We start from the raw sequence: 22,043 nt of genomic DNA, 5'->3' as shown, positions 1-22,043 counted from the left end.
CAGATGACACCAAGCTGAGCAGCACAGTCGATACACTGGAGCGAAGGAAAGCCATCCAGAGGAACCTGGACAGGCTGGAAAAGTGGGCGCATGTGAACCTAATGAGGTTCAACAAGGCCAAATGCAAGGTGTTGCACTTGGGTGGGAGCAATCCCAGGTATTCATACAAACTGGGGGAAGAACTCCTTGAGAGCAGCCCTGCAGAAAGGGACTTGGGGGTCCTGATGGATGAGAAGCTGGACATGGGCCAGCAGTGTGCACTGGCAGCCCAGAAAGCCAACAGTGTTCCGGGCTGCATTAAAAGAGGAGTGGCCAGCAGGGAGAGGGAGATGATTGTCCCCCTCTACTCGGCTCTTGTGAGGCCCCATCTGGAGTACTGTGTCCAGGCCTGGGGCCCCCAGCACAAGAAAGATGTGGAACTCTTGGAACGAGTTCAGAGGAGGGCCACCAAGATGATCAGAGGGCTGGAGCACGTCTCCTGTGAGGAAGGTTGAGGGAACTGGGCTTGTTTAGCTTGGAGAAGAGACAGCTCCAGGGAGACCTCACTGTGGTCTTCCACTTGAAGGGAGTGTATGAATAGGAGGGGAAATGATTGTTCACGAGGGTGGATAGCGATAGGACAAGGGGGAATGCTTTTAAACTGAGACAGGGGAGATTTAGGTTAGATATTAGGAGGAATTTTTTCACTCAGAGGGTGGTGATGCACTGGAACAGGTTGCCCAGGGAGGTTGTGGATGCCCTGTCTCAGGAGGCATTCAAGGCCAGGCTGGATGTGGCTCTGGGCAGCCTGGTCTAGTGGTTGGTGACTCTGCCTATGGCAGGGGAGTTGAAACTCGATGACCTTTGAGGTCCTTTTCAACCCAGGCCATTCTATGGTTCCATAATTCTTTTTTTCTGGAACTTGGTCCTGCAAGTTTTGTATCACCCTGAGCTTTCCACATCAGGATGTGTCTATCCAGCATAGCGCTGTAGAATGGGCTTGTCCGACCCACATCCCACAGACTGCATGCAGCCCGGGTCAGCTAGTAATGTGACGCTGTGGGAATACAAGAAAGACTATTCAGAGCAGAATCTGCGAAGCAAGATAAACAGCAAGAGAAGGCAAGGCTGAGAACCAAGGAAACCTCCAGAAAGAAGAGCAAAGCAGTCAAGTAAGCTGCGTGATGGCCATGTGATTGGAGGAAGAGAGCGCGGCTAGGACCGACTTATGGCTCTGATAAGTGCCTGCATGCACAGTTAAGGAGTGTTTGTGGAATGTTTTGTTGACATGTAAAGGAAGGTGGGAAAGTTAAAAGGGAAAACTTGTGAATGTATATAAGGGATGTTAGAACCTGTAAAAAAGGATTTGGATCATTCATATCTGAGTCCGTGCCTCAGATGCAGCATGACCCCACAAGATCGTAAATTTTTAACATTATTATGTGATTTTTTGATGTTTTTCATGAGTCAATTTCATGTAGCTTGAGTACAGACTGCATAGGTGACAACAGAATGCTGTGGAGGGGAGAGCATTAGTGCAGTGCTAACCCCACCTTTTGTGCCTGCCACACACACTCCATTGATTGAAATCCATGCGTATTGCACGTTATATGCACTTGTGCCACTTGGTGAGTAAAACACATTGATTGCTGATAATATATTTCAGCCTATCTACGTGTGCGTGTGCCTGTGGCGCCCTGGCAATGATTGGTAAAAAAGAGGGACTTTAACAGAAAGTGATGCAGTTGCCACCAGCAACTCACGTTTGATGAAATATCTCTGCATCGTAAATCAAGAAAATTTATGTGCGAAAGCTTTAAAAATTGATAATGTTATGCAAATAATTGTCAAAGCTGTGAGTTTCATGAAGTTCAAGCTATTGAGTCATCACCAGTTCCAGGAGTTCCTTAGAAGTATGGATGCTGTTTATGGGGATATTATTTACTTTTCCGAAGTAAGATTGCTAACTACGGGTAAAATGTTAAAAGAAATTTATGATTTGCAAGCTGAAATTAAGGTAATTGTGGAATCAAAAGGAAAATTTGTGCCAGAACTTGAGGATGAAAAATAGTTCACATTCATTAGCATTTTTGGTGGATTTGACCACTCTACTTAAATGAGTTAAACATCAATCTTCACGGAGAAAATAAACTTATCTATGCTGTATTTCAGACCATAACTACATTCAAAATGAAGCTTAAATTATGGCAAGCTCAAGTTACGGAAAATAATTTTATGCGTTTTGATACGTTGGCTAAACACAGTCCTGTAACAGTGAAAAATATGCAGCCTTGCCTTCCATTTTGATAAAGGAATTTGAGAATAAATTTCAAAATTTCTGAAATAATCATCAATTTTTTGTATATTCATGAGTCCATTTTATGTTGACATAAATACATTACCTGCAAATTTTCAATTGGAATGTATAGAGTTGAAATTAAACATTCAACTCAAAGAAAAATTTAGTCATGTCTCTTCACTAGCCTTTTATAAAACCTATCTTGCTGAAGAAGGATACCCCTCATTTCACAATCATGCTATGTCAACGCTTTTTATCAGGGTGTGTGTTTGTGAACATCTGTTTTCAAGGATGAACCACAGGAAGAGTAAAATTAGATCCAAAATTTCTGATGAGCACCTTCAGAACTCGTTAAGGATTGTAACCACTTATATCAAATAAGAAAATGATGCATTATTTTCACAAAAACAAGGACAAATATCCCACTAATTGTATGTTTTTGTTGCCCTCTTTTTTAATATGTTTTAATAGAAAATGCATTAAAAAAAAGTTTTGTTAGTCATATACATGACATGACAATGATGTATTTTGTATGCAGCCTAAGATAATTCCTCTTCACTCAGCGCGGCCCAGGCAAGTCAAGATGTTGGATGCCCCTAATGTAGAACATGCTTATCCAAATTTAGGAGTGTTCTCAATAGGTTTGAAATATCTATTCCTGTGCCTATAAAAAATCTGCTTCATAATAATTTGGTCAGCTGTGATCTAGGGTCTTTGGGCTTTATGAGGGTAACAGTCTCTTACTTGATTCTCCATCTCCATGCAGAGACTTGAAGAGCTGCTAACTTCAGTTAATTTCAGCAGAGAGAGCATTAGTTCTCAAAACTGAAAGATGTAGTAAATTTGATTTATTTTTCTCTCTCTGTTTTGCTGTTTATTCACTAGGGATGTGAGTTAATTGAGACCATGGATCAAGACTTCACAGACTTCACCAAGTGCCTTCAGATACTCCAGAAGAAGATAGAAGAGAAGGGCCTCCAGGTAAAGACACATCTTTGTCTCTTCTTGTTACTATCTACTCTTCCTCTCAACATACTTAGATTTATCTTTTAAATTTGCACTGAAATGAAGCAATATTTTCAGTAGCCATTCTGAGGTTTTGCCATATTTTCTGCAGACCTTGTGTACATTGATGCTTCTGCTGAATAGAATTACTGAGTGTGTCAATGCACAAGTTTCCTAAAAGGTTGCTTCTATTGATTTCTGTTAATGAACAACCCAAAATGCAGAAGAGCTGTTGTGGCTGGTGTTCAAAGTAAGAGCCCTACTTTAGCATGTAAATATGTTTTCAAGTCTTGGCATGCTGAGCCTTAATGTTCACATCTCCTTGCTCTCTCCTCCCGAAGATGAGATGGGAAGGAGAACCTTACTGTGGCAGTATTACGTATGGTGAGCAATACCTCCTTCTGCAAAATGTTCCCCTGAAATCCAAGAGAACTTTTGCAGAGAAAGCAGTGCGCTAAACTTAAAAAGAGCCATATGGATCTGTCAGCTGCTCCTTTCACTGGAAATGCAGAAGAGGCACCACTTCCCCTCCCCTTCTATAGCTTGGTTTCAGAAGCCCTCCTGTTTCAGTTCTCTGAGATGCAAAGTTACAATTTTTCAAGAATTTCCAACAGGATGATCTGATGGCAGGCATACTCTTGGAACTGCTGCCTCTTTCTCCCCATGGAGCATTCCTTCTTAAGGGCTGAGCTCTCTCTCCCCCTCTCTCTACCTCCGAATGAGGAGTTGAGAGAAAGCAGCTGTTTCATGCTTGTACCAGCACTGAGGACAGGAGGCTTATAAGAAAATGAATGCAAGAGCACAAGATGGAAGGGAATGTATACCTCCTCATTTCCCATTTTCATTGTAGCAGAACAGGAAAGTTCACTGGCAGTCTGAGATCTCTTGTCTCCAGCAAGGCGGCAAGAGATGGAAATGTCAATACCATTCACTCTTTCTTTTCTCCTCACTCCAAGCTGATGCATAATTACCCATGTTTCGCTGAAGTTGTTTTGAAATGTCTGAATGTTCTGAATGAGATGTGTCCATGCAACCCTTCAGAGTGCTGTTGCACAGTGATCAGTACATACATTAGTTGCTAGTTATTTTTTCTCCCATCAGTATAGACTAAGATGGGAAAGTTTCTCAGGCACCTCTTTGAAGTCATTGAACCAGTTTCTCCTCAGCTGAGACACAGGCCCATAGGAAGAAGAGAGATTTTCCTCATATTGTCGAAGTAGACTAGCCACTTCATCCACCGTTGGTCTTTTGTTATCTTTCCAGACCACTTATGCCAAGATGCTGGCATACAATGATGATGCACTCCATAAAACTCTCTGCCACATGAATTGTGTGCATTTGACTTTATCTGTATCTTGAGATAACATATTATCATCCAAGTTAGTATCATACGCCATCTCTACCACAGGTAATTCCCCCAAGTACTGGGTTCCTTTCTCCATGATAGTCCATTTGCCTGGGTAATGTTCCAGATCTTCTTTGGAGGGATATATTTTCTTTACAGCTGGCAAGGGTGACCACTGTAGAGTGAAGGACTGTATCCCTTTTCCAATTGCTTTGTCAGTGCCACCTTCCCTAGAAAGAGAGCCTAGCTGCTTCGCTTCACTGCCCATTAAATCCAGGCCACTAGCCCCATTATCCCAGCACTGGAGCAGCCAGGTGACAATGTGTTTGCCTGGACAATGGCTGTAATCTTTTCATGTATCTCATAGCTCACTTAGTGTAAGGGAACAGACCGTTTCTGTCTCCTTTATGAGTTCTGCCTTTCCTTTCTTCTTCCATTCTTGTGATGGCCCTATTTTATCTTCATCTTCTTCTGTCTTAGTGGGAATTTCTCTCCTTACTAAATGATCTGACTTTTCTAGCCAATTCTTCCTTTTCTTTATTTGGGCAACTGATACTGGCACTGTTTGGTTCTCTGGTTGAACTGTGAGTCTTGTCACAGGGATTGGAGCAACCACAAGGCCCATCACAGGGATTGCCATGACCATAGGGTGGGTCACAAGGGTTGGGGCATCTGCAGCGCCCATCAGAAGGTTTAGAGCAACCTCTGGGCCCGTTTACAGGACCCATTTCAGGGGCTGGAGCATCCACAGGGTCTGTTGCAGGGGTTAGAACATCTGCAAAGTCTGTTGCAAGAGTTAGAGCAACCACAGGACCCATTACAGGAGTTGGAGCAAGCAAAGGGCTTATTGCAGGGATTGGAGCAGTTGCAGGGTCCACTGCAGGAGTTAAAGCAACCACAGGGCTCATTGCAGGCAGGGGTTTCAGCAGTTGCAAGGCCCATCACAGGAGTTGGAGCAAGCACAGGGCCCATCGCAATTCTTGGAGCAGTCACAGGGTCTGTTGCAAGGGTTGGAGCAGCCACATGGCCTGTAGCAGGTGTTGGAGCAACCACAGGATGGACCTGTTGCAGGAATTGGAGCTTCCACCAGGTCTGTCATGGGAGTTGGAGGAGTTGCAGGGTCCACTGCATTGTCATCAGATCCAGGGATATTCTCTTCCACTCGAGGGTGCTGAATAGTGTTGAACAGGGCTTGGTAGGCATGAGCCAGGCACCGGCACACTGCAGTGTCTTGTGCTTCTCTAGAATTGCCAGGGCAACAGATCTGTTCCAAATATTCTGCTAGTTTTTCAGGTTTCTGCAGTTGTTCAGGGGTGACATTCCACTTTACACATCTGCATCCCACACTCCCTGACACTCATCACTATCCAGCCTCAGGGCAGATCTCTGGGTGATAATCTTAAATAATTGCTTAATCTTAAACAAAACCTGAAGTAAGTTCATGACACATAGCAATGAGAGCACATGGGTTAGAACATGCCAAGGATATATAAAATTCTCAAGAGCTATTGTAACTAGTCTAAGAAAAAAGGAAAAGTGACGGAGAAGAGGAGGCTGAGGAACCAGTGGAAAATATCCTCCCTTGTCTCCTCCATAGCCTGTCTCCCCAAGGAGACAAAGCAAAGAGTGTAGTTACTAATATACCCCACAGTATGGTTCCTGAAGCCCAAAGATGACTGCACTGCTTAGCACAAACACTAGATTACTTTCCTGACCAGCAATTTAATATGTATTATAAGCCAAGGTCAAACAGTACAGCAAAATAACAACCTAAATCCAACGCCCAGAGATGGCCAACAATGGAACTTGGAAAATAAACAACAACTAAGGTGCTAAACAATATAGTTCCAAGAAAAGACTCTGAAAAAAACTCTGCAAATAACTTAAAAAGTAACATTGTGACTAGCAATTATCAAACTACCACCATGTCCACAGCAACCCTGTTGCTTAGCTCTGTACAGCACTGCTCAGCAACAACTAGAAACATTTGTGAGTTATGACCGTTGTTTTTCTCCTAAAACCAAAACACAGCATCGTACCAGATATTGTGAAGAAAAACAACTCTGTCCCCGATGAAACTGAGATGCTCTCTTATCTGTCTGGTTGTGGGCCAAGAAACAACTCAGTACTTTTTTTTGTTATTTTTTTTTTAATTCACTTTATTCAATACCATTGCAGGAGCACACCGGGGTATCTTGTCATCTAGGACATGTGTGATAGGGAGTGTGGTGGGAATTGAACTCAGGCCTTGTTTTGACTTTGCCAAGTAGGTGCTTCCCTCTACCCTTAGAATGAAGAACTTGTGTGTTTCCTGTATTCAGTTCATTATCAAACACCAGCTAGAGGAATCTTTCTAAGCTATCACGAGAGATTTTATAGTGGATAATCAATGTGTGGTTAAAATAAGAGCAGTGGGAACAAGACAGATACAGATGTTTTTCGAGTAGCCTATTTGTAAACTTTGAATTCTTAGATCGCTCTGCTAGGTAAAACTGTTAAGTCAGCTTAAGGATATTGCACTGTAATCCCTAGTGATGTTTTGTCAAGTTTAAGACAGAGTGTAATTGCTGTAATTGTGTAGATTTCATGCCAACACACTAAAGCTATGACTTCTTATATTTTCATACTGTTACGCTTAAGATATAATTGAGACCTGCTTTAAATGCAGTCTGAGTTTTTCAGAGGTGTGAGAAGTACCGCAGACATGTTAAGTATCACATGTTAAGTTCCTTCAATGCTAGCTGCTTCTTTCTTGCAGTTCCTGTTCCATAATGTATGAATACACCATCAGTTATTTCATACACACCAGATAAAGCATATATATCTATTTTGACCTTCAACATATTCTGACATGAGTTTCAAGAAGACATCGATTCAACTTAAGCAAATAATATGCACAGCTTAAGCAAATAGAACACAAAACTGTATCACAACTTATAAAGTAGCAGGTTCAAATTTGCCCTTGGTTCAGAAGTGGTAAGTATACTTCATTAGTAGGAAGACTGGTGATGTTTTTGGATGTCCTCATGACACAGAGCTTGGTTTGATGCCTGGTTCCTCAATAATACAGAGATTCTGAGCACTTGGAACATTTATTGGCCTCAGTCAACCAGCTGGCTTCTCTGAAACTATAGCCATTATAAGTACCTAAAATTGCATTTAATTTTGGCATCTTTATGGGAAGTATTTTGGCATAAAAATGCCAGGTGGTAAGAAAGCACACTTTTCAAGTCACAGATCTAAAACCTTTGAGAAGAATGCAAATTTCTTTGAGAGAAAGCTGACATCGAATTCTGTAGGTAGTCAGGAAGTAGATACAGCAGGTAAGAAAGGAAGATTCAGGGTCTAGAAGTGGAGAGAGGAGTTCTTTGCCTGCATTTGCGTTTATGGTTTGAAATACAAACTTACATGTTACATTGTGGATTTTTTTTCTCCTTAAGGAAAAATTATCATAAAAGCTTTTGGCTTAGAATATTATCTAGGTGGAATATGTTTTCCTCGTTCCAGGGGAGTGAAGTTATATTTCTGCAGCTTTGATTTTTACCTACAGTCTTATTCAGAGACACTACAATCCTGTTTCCCAATTATTTACAGTTGAAATTACTAGACAAAGAAGCTATCTCTTTAATATTTATTTTTAAAAAAAAAGGAAGAAAAAAACTAGAGTCATGCTGTGTTTGCTGCTCTTTCTGGGTAGCAATATGTTAAGCCAGGAAATTTATTTAAATCAGCTCGTATGGTGGACCCATAAACCAGTGACATAGTTTCTCTGGATGAAATTCTACTGTAAGATGCTGGATGCTGAAATATTTGAAACTGATGTTCTTCAGTTCGTTAGAGAGTAAGGTATCATTTATTTGCTACACTGGATGGATAGAATTTTTGCTCTGATCTATTAGTCATCTCTTTTGAAGTTCTACACATAGGAGGTTTTTGAGCTTATGGAGGCTTATGGGGGCAATATTTTCTTCCAAACAAATTAAGTTCTGGTAGTTTGTTTTCCATTTCTGCACCTCTGTCCTCCTCCTCCTCCTCTTTATTCCCACGCACCCAAATTGCTTGTGAACAAATGACATGTGAACAGGGGAACAGCATGCTGAAAGGTAATTACGTTGTACACTTTTCTTGCATGTGGTCACTTGAGCGGGAGACAAGGTGAGATAGATGCTCAGTACCCCCTCAGAAGAGAAGGCTGCAAAGTGGGTTCAGATTTCACTAGTTATTGGTTATTCTGTTTGGGAAGAAGCCTTAAAAACGCTTTTACCACAAGGAAGAGTGCAACCGGCATTGACAGTTTACTGAGATGGATCTGGTAGGAAAAAACACCTTGTTAGTTCTTGAACTGCTTGTTTGATAATAAACAGTGATAATTCTGTCTTCTAAAATAATTTGCCAAGTTCATCATTACTTTTTCCCTTTCTCAAAGGAAAACTCTTAGAAAGTTTCTGAATCCTCAAAGTCATTCATTTCTGGTTTACATTATGAAATGTAGTATCCTATCTTGCTTGCTTAGCCAAGACATGCAGGAAGCAATACTGGGATCATTTTCTGATACCTGAGTCACCTAACTATGTACATTTATGCTCACATACTGCAGTGAATGTTAGAACAAGCAGTACCCTGTATGTATGCAAGTTAGAATCGGTCATAATTTTCCCTCTTCATAGTGCTAATTCATTTGTGAATTGAATTGTGTTGGATGGGTGAGGCAGTGAAGTGCCACAAACAGAATCTGACTCCTGAAGTTTCTTTCCAACATAAAGGCTGTTATACAAGGTCTGCTCTGAAAGTACTGCCTCTTCTTTTATTATGTTGGTCTATGATATCAAAGGTGGATGTTGGTGGTATGGCAGTAGGGGTTGAGCCAGTACTCCATTAAATTTTGCTGCTATGTGACAGATGGCAGCAGAGGGGCAGTCTGAAAAAATGATGTGTCACATGGAAGTGCATATGAAGCAAAGGTATGGAACTGAATTCCTCCATGCAGGAAAAATTGCACCCATTGACATTCATCGACACTTGCTGAACATTTATGGAGATCAGAAAGAGGATGTTTGCATAGTGAGGTGGTAGGTGGTGCATTTCAGCAATGGCAACAGCACTGTGAATGACAAGCCACATTCCGAATGGCCATGAAGATTTCTATGAGTGCAGCAAGCATGCACTGCCTGTTCACTGCTGGCAAAAATGCATAACTGATGGTGATGGCTATGCTGAAAAATAATGTTCTGTAGCTGAGAATTTGCTCTATCAAATATTGTTCTTGTGCTCTTTCTATCTGTTGTAGTTTCCATGGAAATAAATGGGAGACATTACTTTCAGAGCAACCTACATATGTTGTTTTCTGCATGACTGTATGCGTGCACACACAGGCATTGTCTATTCCATGTAATGTGTGCATATTTTGTTTTATTGCTTGTTACAGAGTTTTCTCTAGCTCTATGTGTGTCCATGACTGGGGGACAGCAGGCCCACAGGCCAAAAAAGAGGGGAAACAAGGGAAAGGGAAAAGGGGAAAAGGGGAGAAGGGGGAAGGGTAGGGAGATGGGAGATGAGCCTAAAAACAGAACAGTGGCAACAATCTGAGGAGGAAAGTTAATTTACTAAATATGATATCAGAATGCAAGATAACACAGTATAATACAATATAATTGGAATTGAGGCTAATAAATAAAGTGAGAGAAAGAGTGTCTGAAACCGAAGGCCTTACTCTAAAACTGAAGGTGAAACAGCAGGGGTCACTGCCAGGCAGTGAAAAGAGAGAGGGGCAGCCAGCAGGATGAGAGATTTGATTTCCCCCTCTTCTACTTAGGGCTGGTGAGGCACCGGAACAGAGTGCACAGAGAAGTTGTGGATACCCCATCCATGGTGGTGTTCAAGGCCAGGTTGCGTAGGGCGCTGGGCAGCCTGATCTAGTTGTTGGCAACTCTGCCTATGGCAGAGGAGTTGGAATTAGATGGTCTTCCCATCCATCCCAAGCCATTATTTTCAGGAGATCTACTCCATGCCACGTTGGTTTCTTTTCTTACACTTCTTACTGGCGCCCAAGATCACTGTGCAATTGCTACTGCATAAGGAGGAGGATTTCTGTATTACTTACGTACGGCAAAAGAAGGTGATGAGAATGGCTTCCAATGGGATACAAGCACTATGGAGCAATAGCAGGTAATAAAGAAGAAAAACAAAAATGTGCTCATCCCATCCAACAACAAATGACAGCTCAAAAGAAGTACAATCTCTGTCCAGAGAAAAGCTGCTAACCCTTAAATGAGGGGTGAAGAGGGGTGGATCCAGGCTCTATGCCTTCCTGTCACTCAGGTGCATTGCTTGCACCTGAGCTCCCTGGGTTAGCCACACCTTCTCACCTGGTGCTCAGTCATTGGTTGAGGCTGTGACTTGGCAATTCCGCTGCAACTTATATTACGCTTCAAAATGCAGAAGTAAATATATGTGTCATCAGTGGCCATGGAGTTAAGCTCTACAAAGCAGGAAACTTTAGCAGTAGTGCATTTAGTCTTGAGGAGAGCTAGCCTGTGTCTGGGTTTGTATGCTAAAATGCTCTGCAGAGGGAGCAAAGAGAGCATACAGTATACCAATTATTTATTTTCTCTGCAGACTATGTGAATGATGCTGAAACAATTTTAAGATCTGGGGATGAAAGACCGTGAGGTGTGAAGGGATATATCTTAGGCTCTATGTAGTCAAGGCAAACAGATAGGTGTCTGCCAAGACTGGTTTCTGTGTTAGGCAAAGCAATTAGATCCTTCATTAAAGTGCCACATGCTGGCTAGGAATTTATTGAGCTTCAGTACTCAGCTTCAAGAATTGCATAATGGTATTTATTAGTAATGAATGGAAATGGCTGTATTTGAGATTTGCTTTTCTACAGTTGGTAATTAATTTTTTCTGTTACTATTTTTTTTTCTCCACAGAGTGGTTCAGTTTTTGATTTTTGGGATCTAAAGATCATATGTGAAGATATCTTGATGATAGTTCTCTTGGTGATTGTTTTTGTTTTATCTTTTAGATTGATTTGATTGTGACTTTGGGTGGACTTGGAGGACGCTTTGACCAAACAATGGCATCAGTGGAAACGCTTTTTCATGCAACAGATATCACTCCTTTTCCAGTGATAGTTATCCAGGAGAGCTCGCTGATTTACCTGCTCCAACCAGTAAGTGCTGTGAACACCTGACCTTTCATCCACCCTGACCCTGTAGGTCTGCCACCATTAATTGCTCATTTCCTTAGTAGTAATCTGTAGAGACAAAACCTAAATTGAAAATATATTGGAGGAAATTTGACAAAAAAATTACATGCTCTGCGCTCCTGCCTTGAAAAGGATTGTTTTTGTTTGTTGAGGATACATTTGTTTAAAAGGAGAGGAATGCAGAAATCAAAGAGGCATGAAAGCTAAATGTCAGTACTTCCGGAAATTTGATTATAAATGAATAAAACAAGTCTTTAAACTTCTTAATTAGATTCCAGTAAGCTTAAATTTAACACATAATCCTTTTCATGCTGAGTAGAAGGATGCCAGCAGTATGAGGGAAAAAAAAATAAGTTGATATGAGGCAGTTCCTGACAAAAGTGTATGGTGGAGTTCTTGGGTGATCTGAGTGGCACAGGTTGTTACAGAATCATAGAATTAGCTAGTTTGGAAAAGACCTACAAGATGATCCAGTCCAACCATCCACCCACCACCAATAACCCCACTAAACCATGTCGCTCAACGCTATATCTAAATGTTTCTTAAACACCTCCAGCGACAGTGACTCAACCACCTCCCTGGGCAGCCCATTCCAGCGCCTGACCATTCTTTCAGAAAAGTAGAATTTCCTAATGTCCAGTCTAAATCTCCCCTGGTGCAACTTGAGGCCATTCCCCATTGTCCTGTCACTAGTTACATGAGAGAAGAGGCTGACCCCCAGCTCACTACAACCTCCCTTCAGGTAGGGATAGAGAGTGATAAGGTCTCCCCTGAGCATCCTCTTCTCCAGACTGAACAATCCCAGCTCCCTCAGCTGCTCCTCATAAGGCCTGTGCTCCAGATCCCTCACCAGCTTCATTGTCCTCCTCTGAACATGCTCCAGGGCCTCAATGTCTTTCTCGCAGTGAGGGGCCCAAAACTGGACACAGTACTTGAAGTGCAGCTTCACCAGGGCTTCCCTGCTCCTACTGGCAACACTATTTCTGATAAAAGACAGGATGCCATTGGGCTTCTTGGCCACCTGGGCACACTGCTGGCTCTTGTTCAGCCGAGCATCGAGCAATACCCCCAGGTCCATTTCCTCTACACAACCTTCCAGCCACTATGCCCCAAGCCTGTAGCATTGCCTGGGGTTCCTGTGGCCAAAGTGCAGGACCCGGCACTTGGTCTTGTTGAACCTCATTCTGTTGGTTTCAGCCCAGTGATCCAGCCTGTCCAGATTCCTCTGTAGGGCCTTGCTAAGCCCAGGCAGATCAACACTTCTGGCCAGCTAGGTGTCGTCTGCAAACTTACTGAGGGTGCTCTCAATGCCCTCATCCAGGTCATCAATGAAGATATTGAAGAGGACAGACCCCAGCACCGACCCCTGAGGAACACCACTCGTGACCGGTCGCCATCTGGATTTAACTCCATTCACCATCACTCTCTGGGCCTGGCCCTCCAGCCAGCTCCTTACCCAGCAAAAGGTGTACCTGTCCAAGCCACGGGCTGCCAGCTTCTCCAGGAGAGTACTGTGGGAGACAGTGTCAAAGGCTTTGCTGAAGTCTAGGTAGACCACATCAACAGTCCTTCCCTCATCCACCAGACAGGTCACTCGATCATAGAAGGAGATCAAGTTGGTCAAGCAGGACCTGCCCTTCACAAACCCATACTGGCTGGGCCTGATCCCCTGGTTGTCCTGCAAATGCCACGTGATCTCCCTCAGGACAATCTGCTCCATAACCTTCCCTGGCGTTGAGGTCAGGCCGACAGGCCTGTAGTTCCTCAGATCCTCCTTATGACCCTTCTTGTAGATGAGAGTCACACTAGCAAGTCTCCAGTCTTCTGAGACCTCTCCAGTTGACCAGGAACACTGATAGATGATGGAAAGCAGCTTGGCTATTGCCTCCACCAGCTCTCTCAGTACTCTTGGATGGACCTCGTCTGGCCCCATGGACTTGTGGCAGTGCAGGTGGAGTAGTAGGTCTCTGACCATATCCTCCTGAATCATGGGGGGTTTGTTTCGCTCCCCATCCGAGACTTCCACGTCAGAGAGTAGAGTGCTCTGAGGACAACTGGTCTGGCTTTTAAAGACAGACGTAAAGAAGCCGTTGAGAACCTCAGCCTTTTCATTGTCCTCAGTGGCCACATTCCCAGCCACGTCCAGTAAAGAATGGAGATTCTCCTTGGTCCTCCTCTTACTGTTAATATATTTGTAAAAGAGTTTCTTGTTCCCTTTAATCCCAGCAGCCAAGCTGAGTTCGAGCTGGGCCTTTGCCTTTCTAATTTTCTCCCTGCACATCCTAACAACCTCTTTGTACTCTTTCCAAGTTGCCTGTCCCTTCTTCCACAGGAGGTAGATTCTCTTTTTCTCCTGGAGCCTCAGGAAAAGCTCCCTGTTCATCCACATTGGTCTCCTTCCCTGCTGGCTCATCTTGCAGCTCAGGGGGACAGCCTGTTCCTGTGCCTTCAGGACTTCCTTCTTGAGGAGCAACCAGCCTTCCTGGACCCCTTTACCCTCCAAGACCGAATCCCAAGGGACACTCCCTACCAGTCTCCTGAACAGTTCGAAGTCTGCCCTCCGAAAGTCCACGGTAGCAGTTTTGCTGTCCCCTCTCCTGATTCCACCAAGAATTGAGAACTCTACCATTTCATGATTGCTATGTCCAAGACAGCCCCCAACTTCAACATCTCCCACCAGACCTTCCCTCTTTGTAAACAGCAGGTCTAGCAGGGCGTATGATATGGTATGATGTTATGATGGGGATCCAGCTGGGATCATCAAGATAATTTATTTAAGATGTATTTTTTTTGAGATTTTTCAGGTTTTACTCCATTTATTGAGTCATAAAAGAACACACATGAAAGATCTTGCAGGGCTTCTGCTTCTAAGATTTAAATTAAAGGCAAATCTAAGCATCAAAGAGTCTTCTCTAGCAGCGATTCATTTGCTTGAAAATAGGTTTTCCTGATATCAGGGTTTCTATAAGCTTAACTAACTTTTCAATTTTATCATAGAAAGCGTCTTTCATTACAATAAATAACATTCACAAATAAATTTGACAAAACCCTGCACCATACACACTTCATTGTAATTTGAGTAAAGCATTAATAAGGTCTGAGCTTATGGATTTAAATCCACAGGGGCAGATGTTGTATTAATAACTTTGAGGCACTGTGTTTCCAGGAAAGACTGTAGGCACAGGAGCTCATTTGCTAATATGATGAGTAATGACTGTTATCATTAATTGCATGTCAAAATGGATAGAGGAGCCAGCAGCATGAGGGGACAATGGGGCAAAATGGCAGCTGGTTAAAATCTGGTTGTGAGGAGTAACTTACTTGTGGTGCGTCTGTGGGTGCAGCAATTTGCTGGCCACAGTAAATTATTTTTACCAGAGTTTTGGAGAATAACAAATTTAGCTTAAAAATACTTATTTGGACTGGAAAGACTTTTAATTCTTTTAATTAATCTTTTCCTTTAGTGGCTTTGAAACGTCATGCGTAAGCTTGCTTTCAGAAGAGTCCTCAGTGAATATCTGCAGCTTGAAAAAATTAATAGTCTGCATGTTTAAATAGAAATCAGAGATCGCTAACTTTGGGTTTGCTGGAAACATTTACATTATGTTTTTATCACTCCTGGCTGTCAATCTGCATTGCCACTGACACCTGTAGCTTCAAGGTGATTTGAGCATTCAGAAATAAAGGGTAAATACAGGACGCAGGCCTTTTAGACAACTGAGTGCAGACTTTAACTACAAGATGCCTTTCACTGTTGGTTTAAACTTGTTGCTGTCAGCATCTTCTGTCAACTATCATGACAATTCCAGATAATGATGTTAATCCTGTATAATTAAGATAAAAAAATCGAGTCAGTAGTTTACACACAGGGGCAAACAAGATTCCTTAGCTTGGAAGTACACAGTGGGAGACCAGCTAGCTTTTGAGATCCAAATGCAAATGATGAAGTTAAGAGCATCCTGCTTTTCCTATAAAATGTAGATCTGAAATCCTTTTCTCTTGGGGAAGAAGAATCTGATCTTTATTGCATTCTTTGGATAAAACATGTGAGCAAAATTTAACTATATTTTTTATTTAAAATACCATTGGCCCTCCGCTCCCTGTGGTAGGAGATGAGTATTGATTGTATATCATGTGTATGTAGGCGGAAGCTAAAATTCATTGATATATCCATGAAAATGGTAATCCCATAACAGCTCTAGGAAGGATACAAAAGGAAATAGGAAGTCAGGCTCCTGAGTTTCTAGTTGCTAATGCAGAAACTAAGGGAAAGACTCAGTATGTGTGCATCTAAGTACACAACAAAAAATATTAAATAATTGCTAATAATTTTACATTATTGGACAGTTGATATAGACAGGTACAGTAAAAGAAATATGTCAATATTTAATGCACCTGTAAAAGTGCGAAATGTTGTAGGAAATATGGTTGTAGGTCTGCCGGAAGCATTCAGGGTGATAGAGGCATACAGTAAGGACAATTACTGACCTGGAATCCACACAGACTACCAAGAAAGGTGGACCAGATCAACAAAGCCTTATTTCATTAGCCAGTAAAATTAAGTAAATACTGAATGTAAGAGTAGATGGCTTTTTATGTGCTGAAGCAACTCTTGGGAAGTGGGTAGACAGTGCAAGATTTTGAAATCTATTGGGAAAAATATATTGGCAGTAAAAGTGAAGAAAGCTACAAGGAAGAACAGTCTTTTGTATTAATTTCTAACCTGTAAGAATTTCTGACCTGCCAAGAAGTAAAGAAGAGAAAGAAAGATGGGAATAATTACACCCATAAATGTCTGTATCCATTGACACTATATAGAGTCTGTTTACTGCATTGAGGTCTACGAAGACACTGTAGTTACCTAAGTTTAGTTAAATGAATTTGTCACGGAGTTACCTCTAGATCTATCTGAGTCTTTGACAGGGGGACAGCAGGCCCACACGCACAACAAAGAGGAAGGGTGGGGAGAAGTTGTTGATGATTCACAGGCTGATTCGGCCCAGTTCTGTGACTAACGGGGCAGGGGACCCGTGGACCCATGCCCCAGGAAAGGGAAAAGGGTAGGGAGAGTGACAGCGATCTGAGGAGGAAAGTTAATTTACTAAATATGATATCAGAATGCAAGGTAACACAATATAATACAATATAACTGGAATTGATGTTAATAAATCAAATAAAATAAGAGAGAGAGTGTCCAAAACCGAAGGTCTTACTCTAAAACTGAAGGTGAAACGTCTAGGGAACGCACACTCACTGCCAGGCAGCAAAAAGAGGGAGTCTCATGACTTGAAAGGTGTTTTATCTTTCCTTCTGAATGCTAAGTCATCTGGGGTACGTAGTTCTTCTCTTCTGAGAACGAGGTGCCTGGAAAATCAGCAGTCCATGGAACTGGAGCATTAACTCTTTAACTCCCAGTGCTTTACATGATGTTATGATGTGGAATACCGATTACAAAAATCATAAAACCATGACATTCCACTCCTTATTCCACATCACTACATCATGCTTAATATATACATATATAGAAACAAACAATAACTAACATGCATTACACACACACATCTATATACATATATATACATGGAATTACTGACTGCACTCCCCCAGCATCAAATTCTCTTGTGGTACACATTGAACATCCCCATTTTTCTGCATCACTCACCAAGTGGACCCCAGTCCCTGAGCAAAAACAGTTTCACGGAGAGGATTGCGTTTTCCACAAACTGAAAGGACCCAATGTCTTTCAGCAGCCCAAATAGGTGTACCCCTTTGCTGCCAATTGTTCTGTTTCCACTGCCGTAACCACCCCCATAAGGCATTTGCCACCATCCATGAGTCAGTACAAAGATAAAGCATTGGCCACCTCTCACGTTCAGCAGTATCTAAGGCCTGCTGGACAGCCTTTAGCTCTGCAAATTGGCTTGATTCTCCTTTTCCTTTGGTAGCCTCTGCAACACACAGCAGATTTCCATCTGCAATGCTTCCCCACAATACAATATGGTTCATCAGTGAACAGGGCAAATTTATTTTCATTTTCTGGTAATTCCTTGTACGGCATATTACTTTGGAAGCAGCTCGAACCCTCTCATACACCGCTAAGATCTCCTTCTCAGCTGGAGTGTAGCACTCTTCAGACCCTCTGTACACTCGACTCCAGAATCCCAGGGGTCGGCCTCGGGTCTCTTCTGAGACTCTTTGTCACAGACTCCAAGTGAGACCTTTCTCTCCAGCAGCAGTGTAGAGGATGTTCTTTACATCCCATCCCATCTGTACTGGCCCCAGGGCCACAGCATGGGCTATCTCCTGTTTAATTTGCTCAAAAGCCTGCTGCTGCTCAGGGCCTCACGTAAAATTATTCTTCTGCATCACCTGATAAAGGGGGCTTACAATGAGGCTATAGTTTGGAACATGCATTCTCCAGAAGCCCACTACACCCAGAAAAGATTGTGTCTCTTTCTTGCTAGTGGGTGGAGACACGGTGGTGATTTTGTTGATCATGTCCGCTGGGATGTGATGACACCCATCTTGCCACTTAATACCTAGGAACTGAATTTCCGGTGCAGGCCCTTTCACTTTGTTTTGCTTAATAGCAAAACCAGCTCGCAGAAGGATCTGAATTATTCTCTGTCCTTTCTTGAAAACTTCCTCTGCTGTATTGCCCCACACAACAATATCATCAATATACTGCAGGTGCTCAGGAGCACTGCCCTGTTCCAGTGCAGTTTGGATCAGCCCATGGCAAATGGTTGGGCTGTGTTTCCACCCCTGGGGCAAACAGTTCCAGGTATACTGAACTCTCCTCCAGGTGAAAGCAAACTGTGGCTTGCATTCTGTGGCCAAAGGAATTGAAAAGAATGCATTAGCACTGTCAGTGGTGGCATGCCACTTGGCTGCTTTTGACTCCAGTTCATACTGGAGTTCTAACATGTCTGGTACAGCAGCACTCCGTGGGGGTGTGACTTCATTCAGGCCACGGTAGTCTACCGTCAGCCTCCATTCTCCACTGGCTTTACGCACTGGCCATATGAGGCTGTGAAAAGGTGAGTGAGTTTTGCTTATCACTCCCTGACTCTAGCTGAAGAATCAACTTATGAATGGGGAGCAAGGAATCCCTGTTGGTGCAGTACTGCCAGTTGTGCGTTGTTTTTGTAGCAGTCAGTACCTGTTGCTCTTTTACTCGTAGCAACCCCACAACAGACAGATCTTCTGACAGGCCAGGCAAAACAGACAGCTGCTTAATGTTGTTGGGCCTATTCCAAAGGCCCATCGATACCCCTTGGGATCCTTGAAATGCCCCCTTCTCAGGTAATCAATACCAAGTATATATGGAGACCCCGGGCCAGTCACAATAGGATGCTTTTGCCAGTCTTTACCAGCGAGGCTTATTTCAGCCTCCAACTCAGTCAATTCTTGAGAGTCCCCAGTCACTCCAGAAATATAAATCGATTCTGTCCCTTCATGACTCGAGGGCATTAGAGTGAACTGTACACCCGTGCCCTCCAGCACCTTATATTTCTGTGGGTCTGGCATGCCAGGCCATCGAATCCGCTCAGTCCAATAAACTCTATTATCCCTTTCCCCCATCGACTGATGGCAGGGCCGCTCTGTTGGTTACCTGTAGTGACTGAAGCAATTGCATTGGTGGTTAATCTGTGTTGTAATTCTCTCATCCGTGCTCATAGTACAGGAGTGGGTTTTTTATGCCACTTCTTCATGTCTTCTCCATGCTCACATAAGTAACTCCACAAGGCAGTGCATGACGTAGATTTACTATTGTCATTTGCTTGAGCGGGAAGAGGTTCGCCTTTAATAGCTGAGATTTTTGATGATACAGGTGAGGAGGAGGGTTCATCACCTTTAATTAGTTTGATCAGCTCCTTCAATAGACTCCTTCGATCATCCTGATCTTCATCAGGTGTTTCTGATATTGCCACAGGTCATCATGATTAATCAATAGAGACAATTCCTCCGGTATACCATCCTGCCTCTTCATTTTATCTAGTCTTTCTGTTACTTTTGAGATGGCTGAAATGGAAGCGTGAGATGGAGGTAATTTTTGTTCAAAGTTTTGAAGCATAATAATCAGTTTAAAAAGTAGGGGTCTTCTATGTTGTTCCTTGTAGCTTTCAAATGTTGCTGCTAGTGTACCAGCATATCCTTCTGGTGCTGTTCTTGTGAGTTTCTGCCACATATCTGATGTACTCCTAACTCTCTCAGGAACAGCGGCAACGGTCTGAGGAGGAAAGTTAATTTACTAAATATGATATCAGAATGCAAGGTAACACAATATAATACAATATAGTTGGAATTGAGGTTAATAAATCAAATAAAATAAGAGAGAGAGTGTCCAAAACCGAAGGCCTTACTCTAAAACTGAAGGTGAAATGGCTGGGGAATGCACAGTCACTGTTGGGCAGCAAAAAGAGGGAGTCTCATGACTTGCAAGGTGTTTTATCTTTCCTTCTGAACGCAAAGTCATCTAGGGTATGTAGTTCTTCTCTTCTGAGAACCAGGCGCCTGGAAAATCAGCAGTCCATGGAACTGGAGCATTAACTCTTTAACTCCTAGTGCTTTTCATGATGTTATGATGTGGAATACCGATTACAAAAATTGTAAATCCATGACAGAATTCCACTGAAGGTCAAATTACTAAAAACATAATTATTAAAGAAATCAAGCTTAAAGTGAGGTGTAACTAGGGAAGGGCCCAAACAATGAGAACATAGTCTTTAACTACAGAAGTTGTAAGCTCACAGAGAAAGATTTTTCTCAGTTCTGAATGAGAAAGGAAAACTGATGATAAACAGCCTACACTGAATGCATCTTTTGTTTAGTCCTCACTAAAGCAAATATTTATTTGAATGGATAACTGACACAACTTATGTTGTAAGGCATATGTTATGATGTGTTGTATCTTATTGTGTTATCTTGCATTCCGATATCATATTTAGTAAATTAACTGCCACATTAGTCACAAAACCAGGCCGAAGCGACCTGTAAACCATCAACACCCCCCCTCCCTTTTTTGGGCTGGTGGGTCTGTGGTCCAGCTGTCCCCCTGTCACGGACACAGATAGATCTAGAGATAACTCCATGACAAGGTGTCATCTGTGCCTAGTCTTCAGAGCACTGAAGTTGTTCCAGCTGTACTGTTGTGGCCCATAACAGAAGCTGCAGTAACTCCTGAGATGGCCAGTGGGGTCTCAGACATCCTGTGGTGTTGTTAACGTCAGAGAATTATGAGCTAGTCCATGTCTAAATGCAGTGGGTTTCCTCTGAAGATCCGTGGCAGTCTCTAGCAGTTGTACATGCACATTGGTCAGGTGCATGTTGTGTTAGGCTATTGCATGGGCTCCTCCCTACATGTATGTACCTCCTACATACACACACTGCTTGCAGTGTTGACCATTTCCACAGGCAGTGTCTTTTCACACAGGAGACAAAATTATTGAAGGAGAAGAAGGGACTGATTCTTGGAGATTTATTGCTTTGTCATTAGTTTTTGGTTCTGTATTATACCAATGCAAATATTCACCAGTAAATTTATAATACTTCGCATTCTGGTAAGATCTCAGTGCATGGATCATGCACTGCTTTGTATAAAAGCTGTGCTGCAATTAAGTATTTAGAATGCAGCATTTGAAAAATCTTGGGTAATGTGTGCTAGTGTACAGTAGATTATTCCTTACCACCTGCTATGAATTACATGGGTAACCTATATGCTGAAGGTGGTACTTGTTACATTTGTGTCTCATCAGTTATACAGGCATTCACTAGGTGGTTACTTATGCATGTACTTATCCCCCAGTAAGATCAGAGGAAACGCTTGAGTCATATGGAATAATCTTGGCCTCTCATTGCAGTCTGTGACTGAAAGGAGCAGGACTTTCTCATTAGACCATCATACATAAATTGGCACAACTGGGCCCAGGAAAACAAGCTGTGGCAAGTACATAGCTAGTAAAATATGGTAGGAGAAGATGTAGCCAGCTGAGGAGACTGCCACAAAAAGACTTCAAAGGGAGCTGGAAGTAGAGGGAGGCACTGACTGGTAGGATGAGCTTTTTTCCTGCCTGACCCCTGACTTAATCTGACACAGACAAACTCCTCCATGAACAGGGGAGGACATGCAACACATGGCAGTCTCTTCAGAATGGACTCAAATTGGCACTGGCCTGAGCCTTAACATTCATTACCTGCAACTG

At 42.6% G+C, this 22,043-nt stretch overlaps 1 protein-coding gene across 5 annotated transcripts in view; it reads left to right on the top strand.

The window, feature by feature from the left end:
• TPK1 (thiamin pyrophosphokinase 1) overlaps positions 1-22,043 on the top strand; it is a 314,743-nt gene that overhangs the window by 191,450 nt on the left and 101,250 nt on the right. For all 5 annotated transcript variants that reach the window (XM_021388536.1, XM_021388538.1, XM_021388539.1 and 2 more), the window contains 2 exons: positions 3,164-3,259; positions 11,656-11,802. In XM_021388536.1, the coding sequence (XP_021244211.1) occupies positions 3,164-3,259; positions 11,656-11,802 (243 nt within the window). The remainder of the gene's footprint in view (positions 1-3,163; positions 3,260-11,655; positions 11,803-22,043) is intronic.

Source organism: Numida meleagris, chromosome 2, assembly GCF_002078875.1.
Source record: "Numida meleagris isolate 19003 breed g44 Domestic line chromosome 2, NumMel1.0, whole genome shotgun sequence".
In the NCBI taxonomy this organism is placed as follows: Eukaryota; Metazoa; Chordata; class Aves; order Galliformes; family Numididae; genus Numida; species Numida meleagris.
The sequence above is the reverse complement of the archived record's forward strand: the minus strand, read 5'-3'. Positions and strand labels throughout refer to the sequence as shown.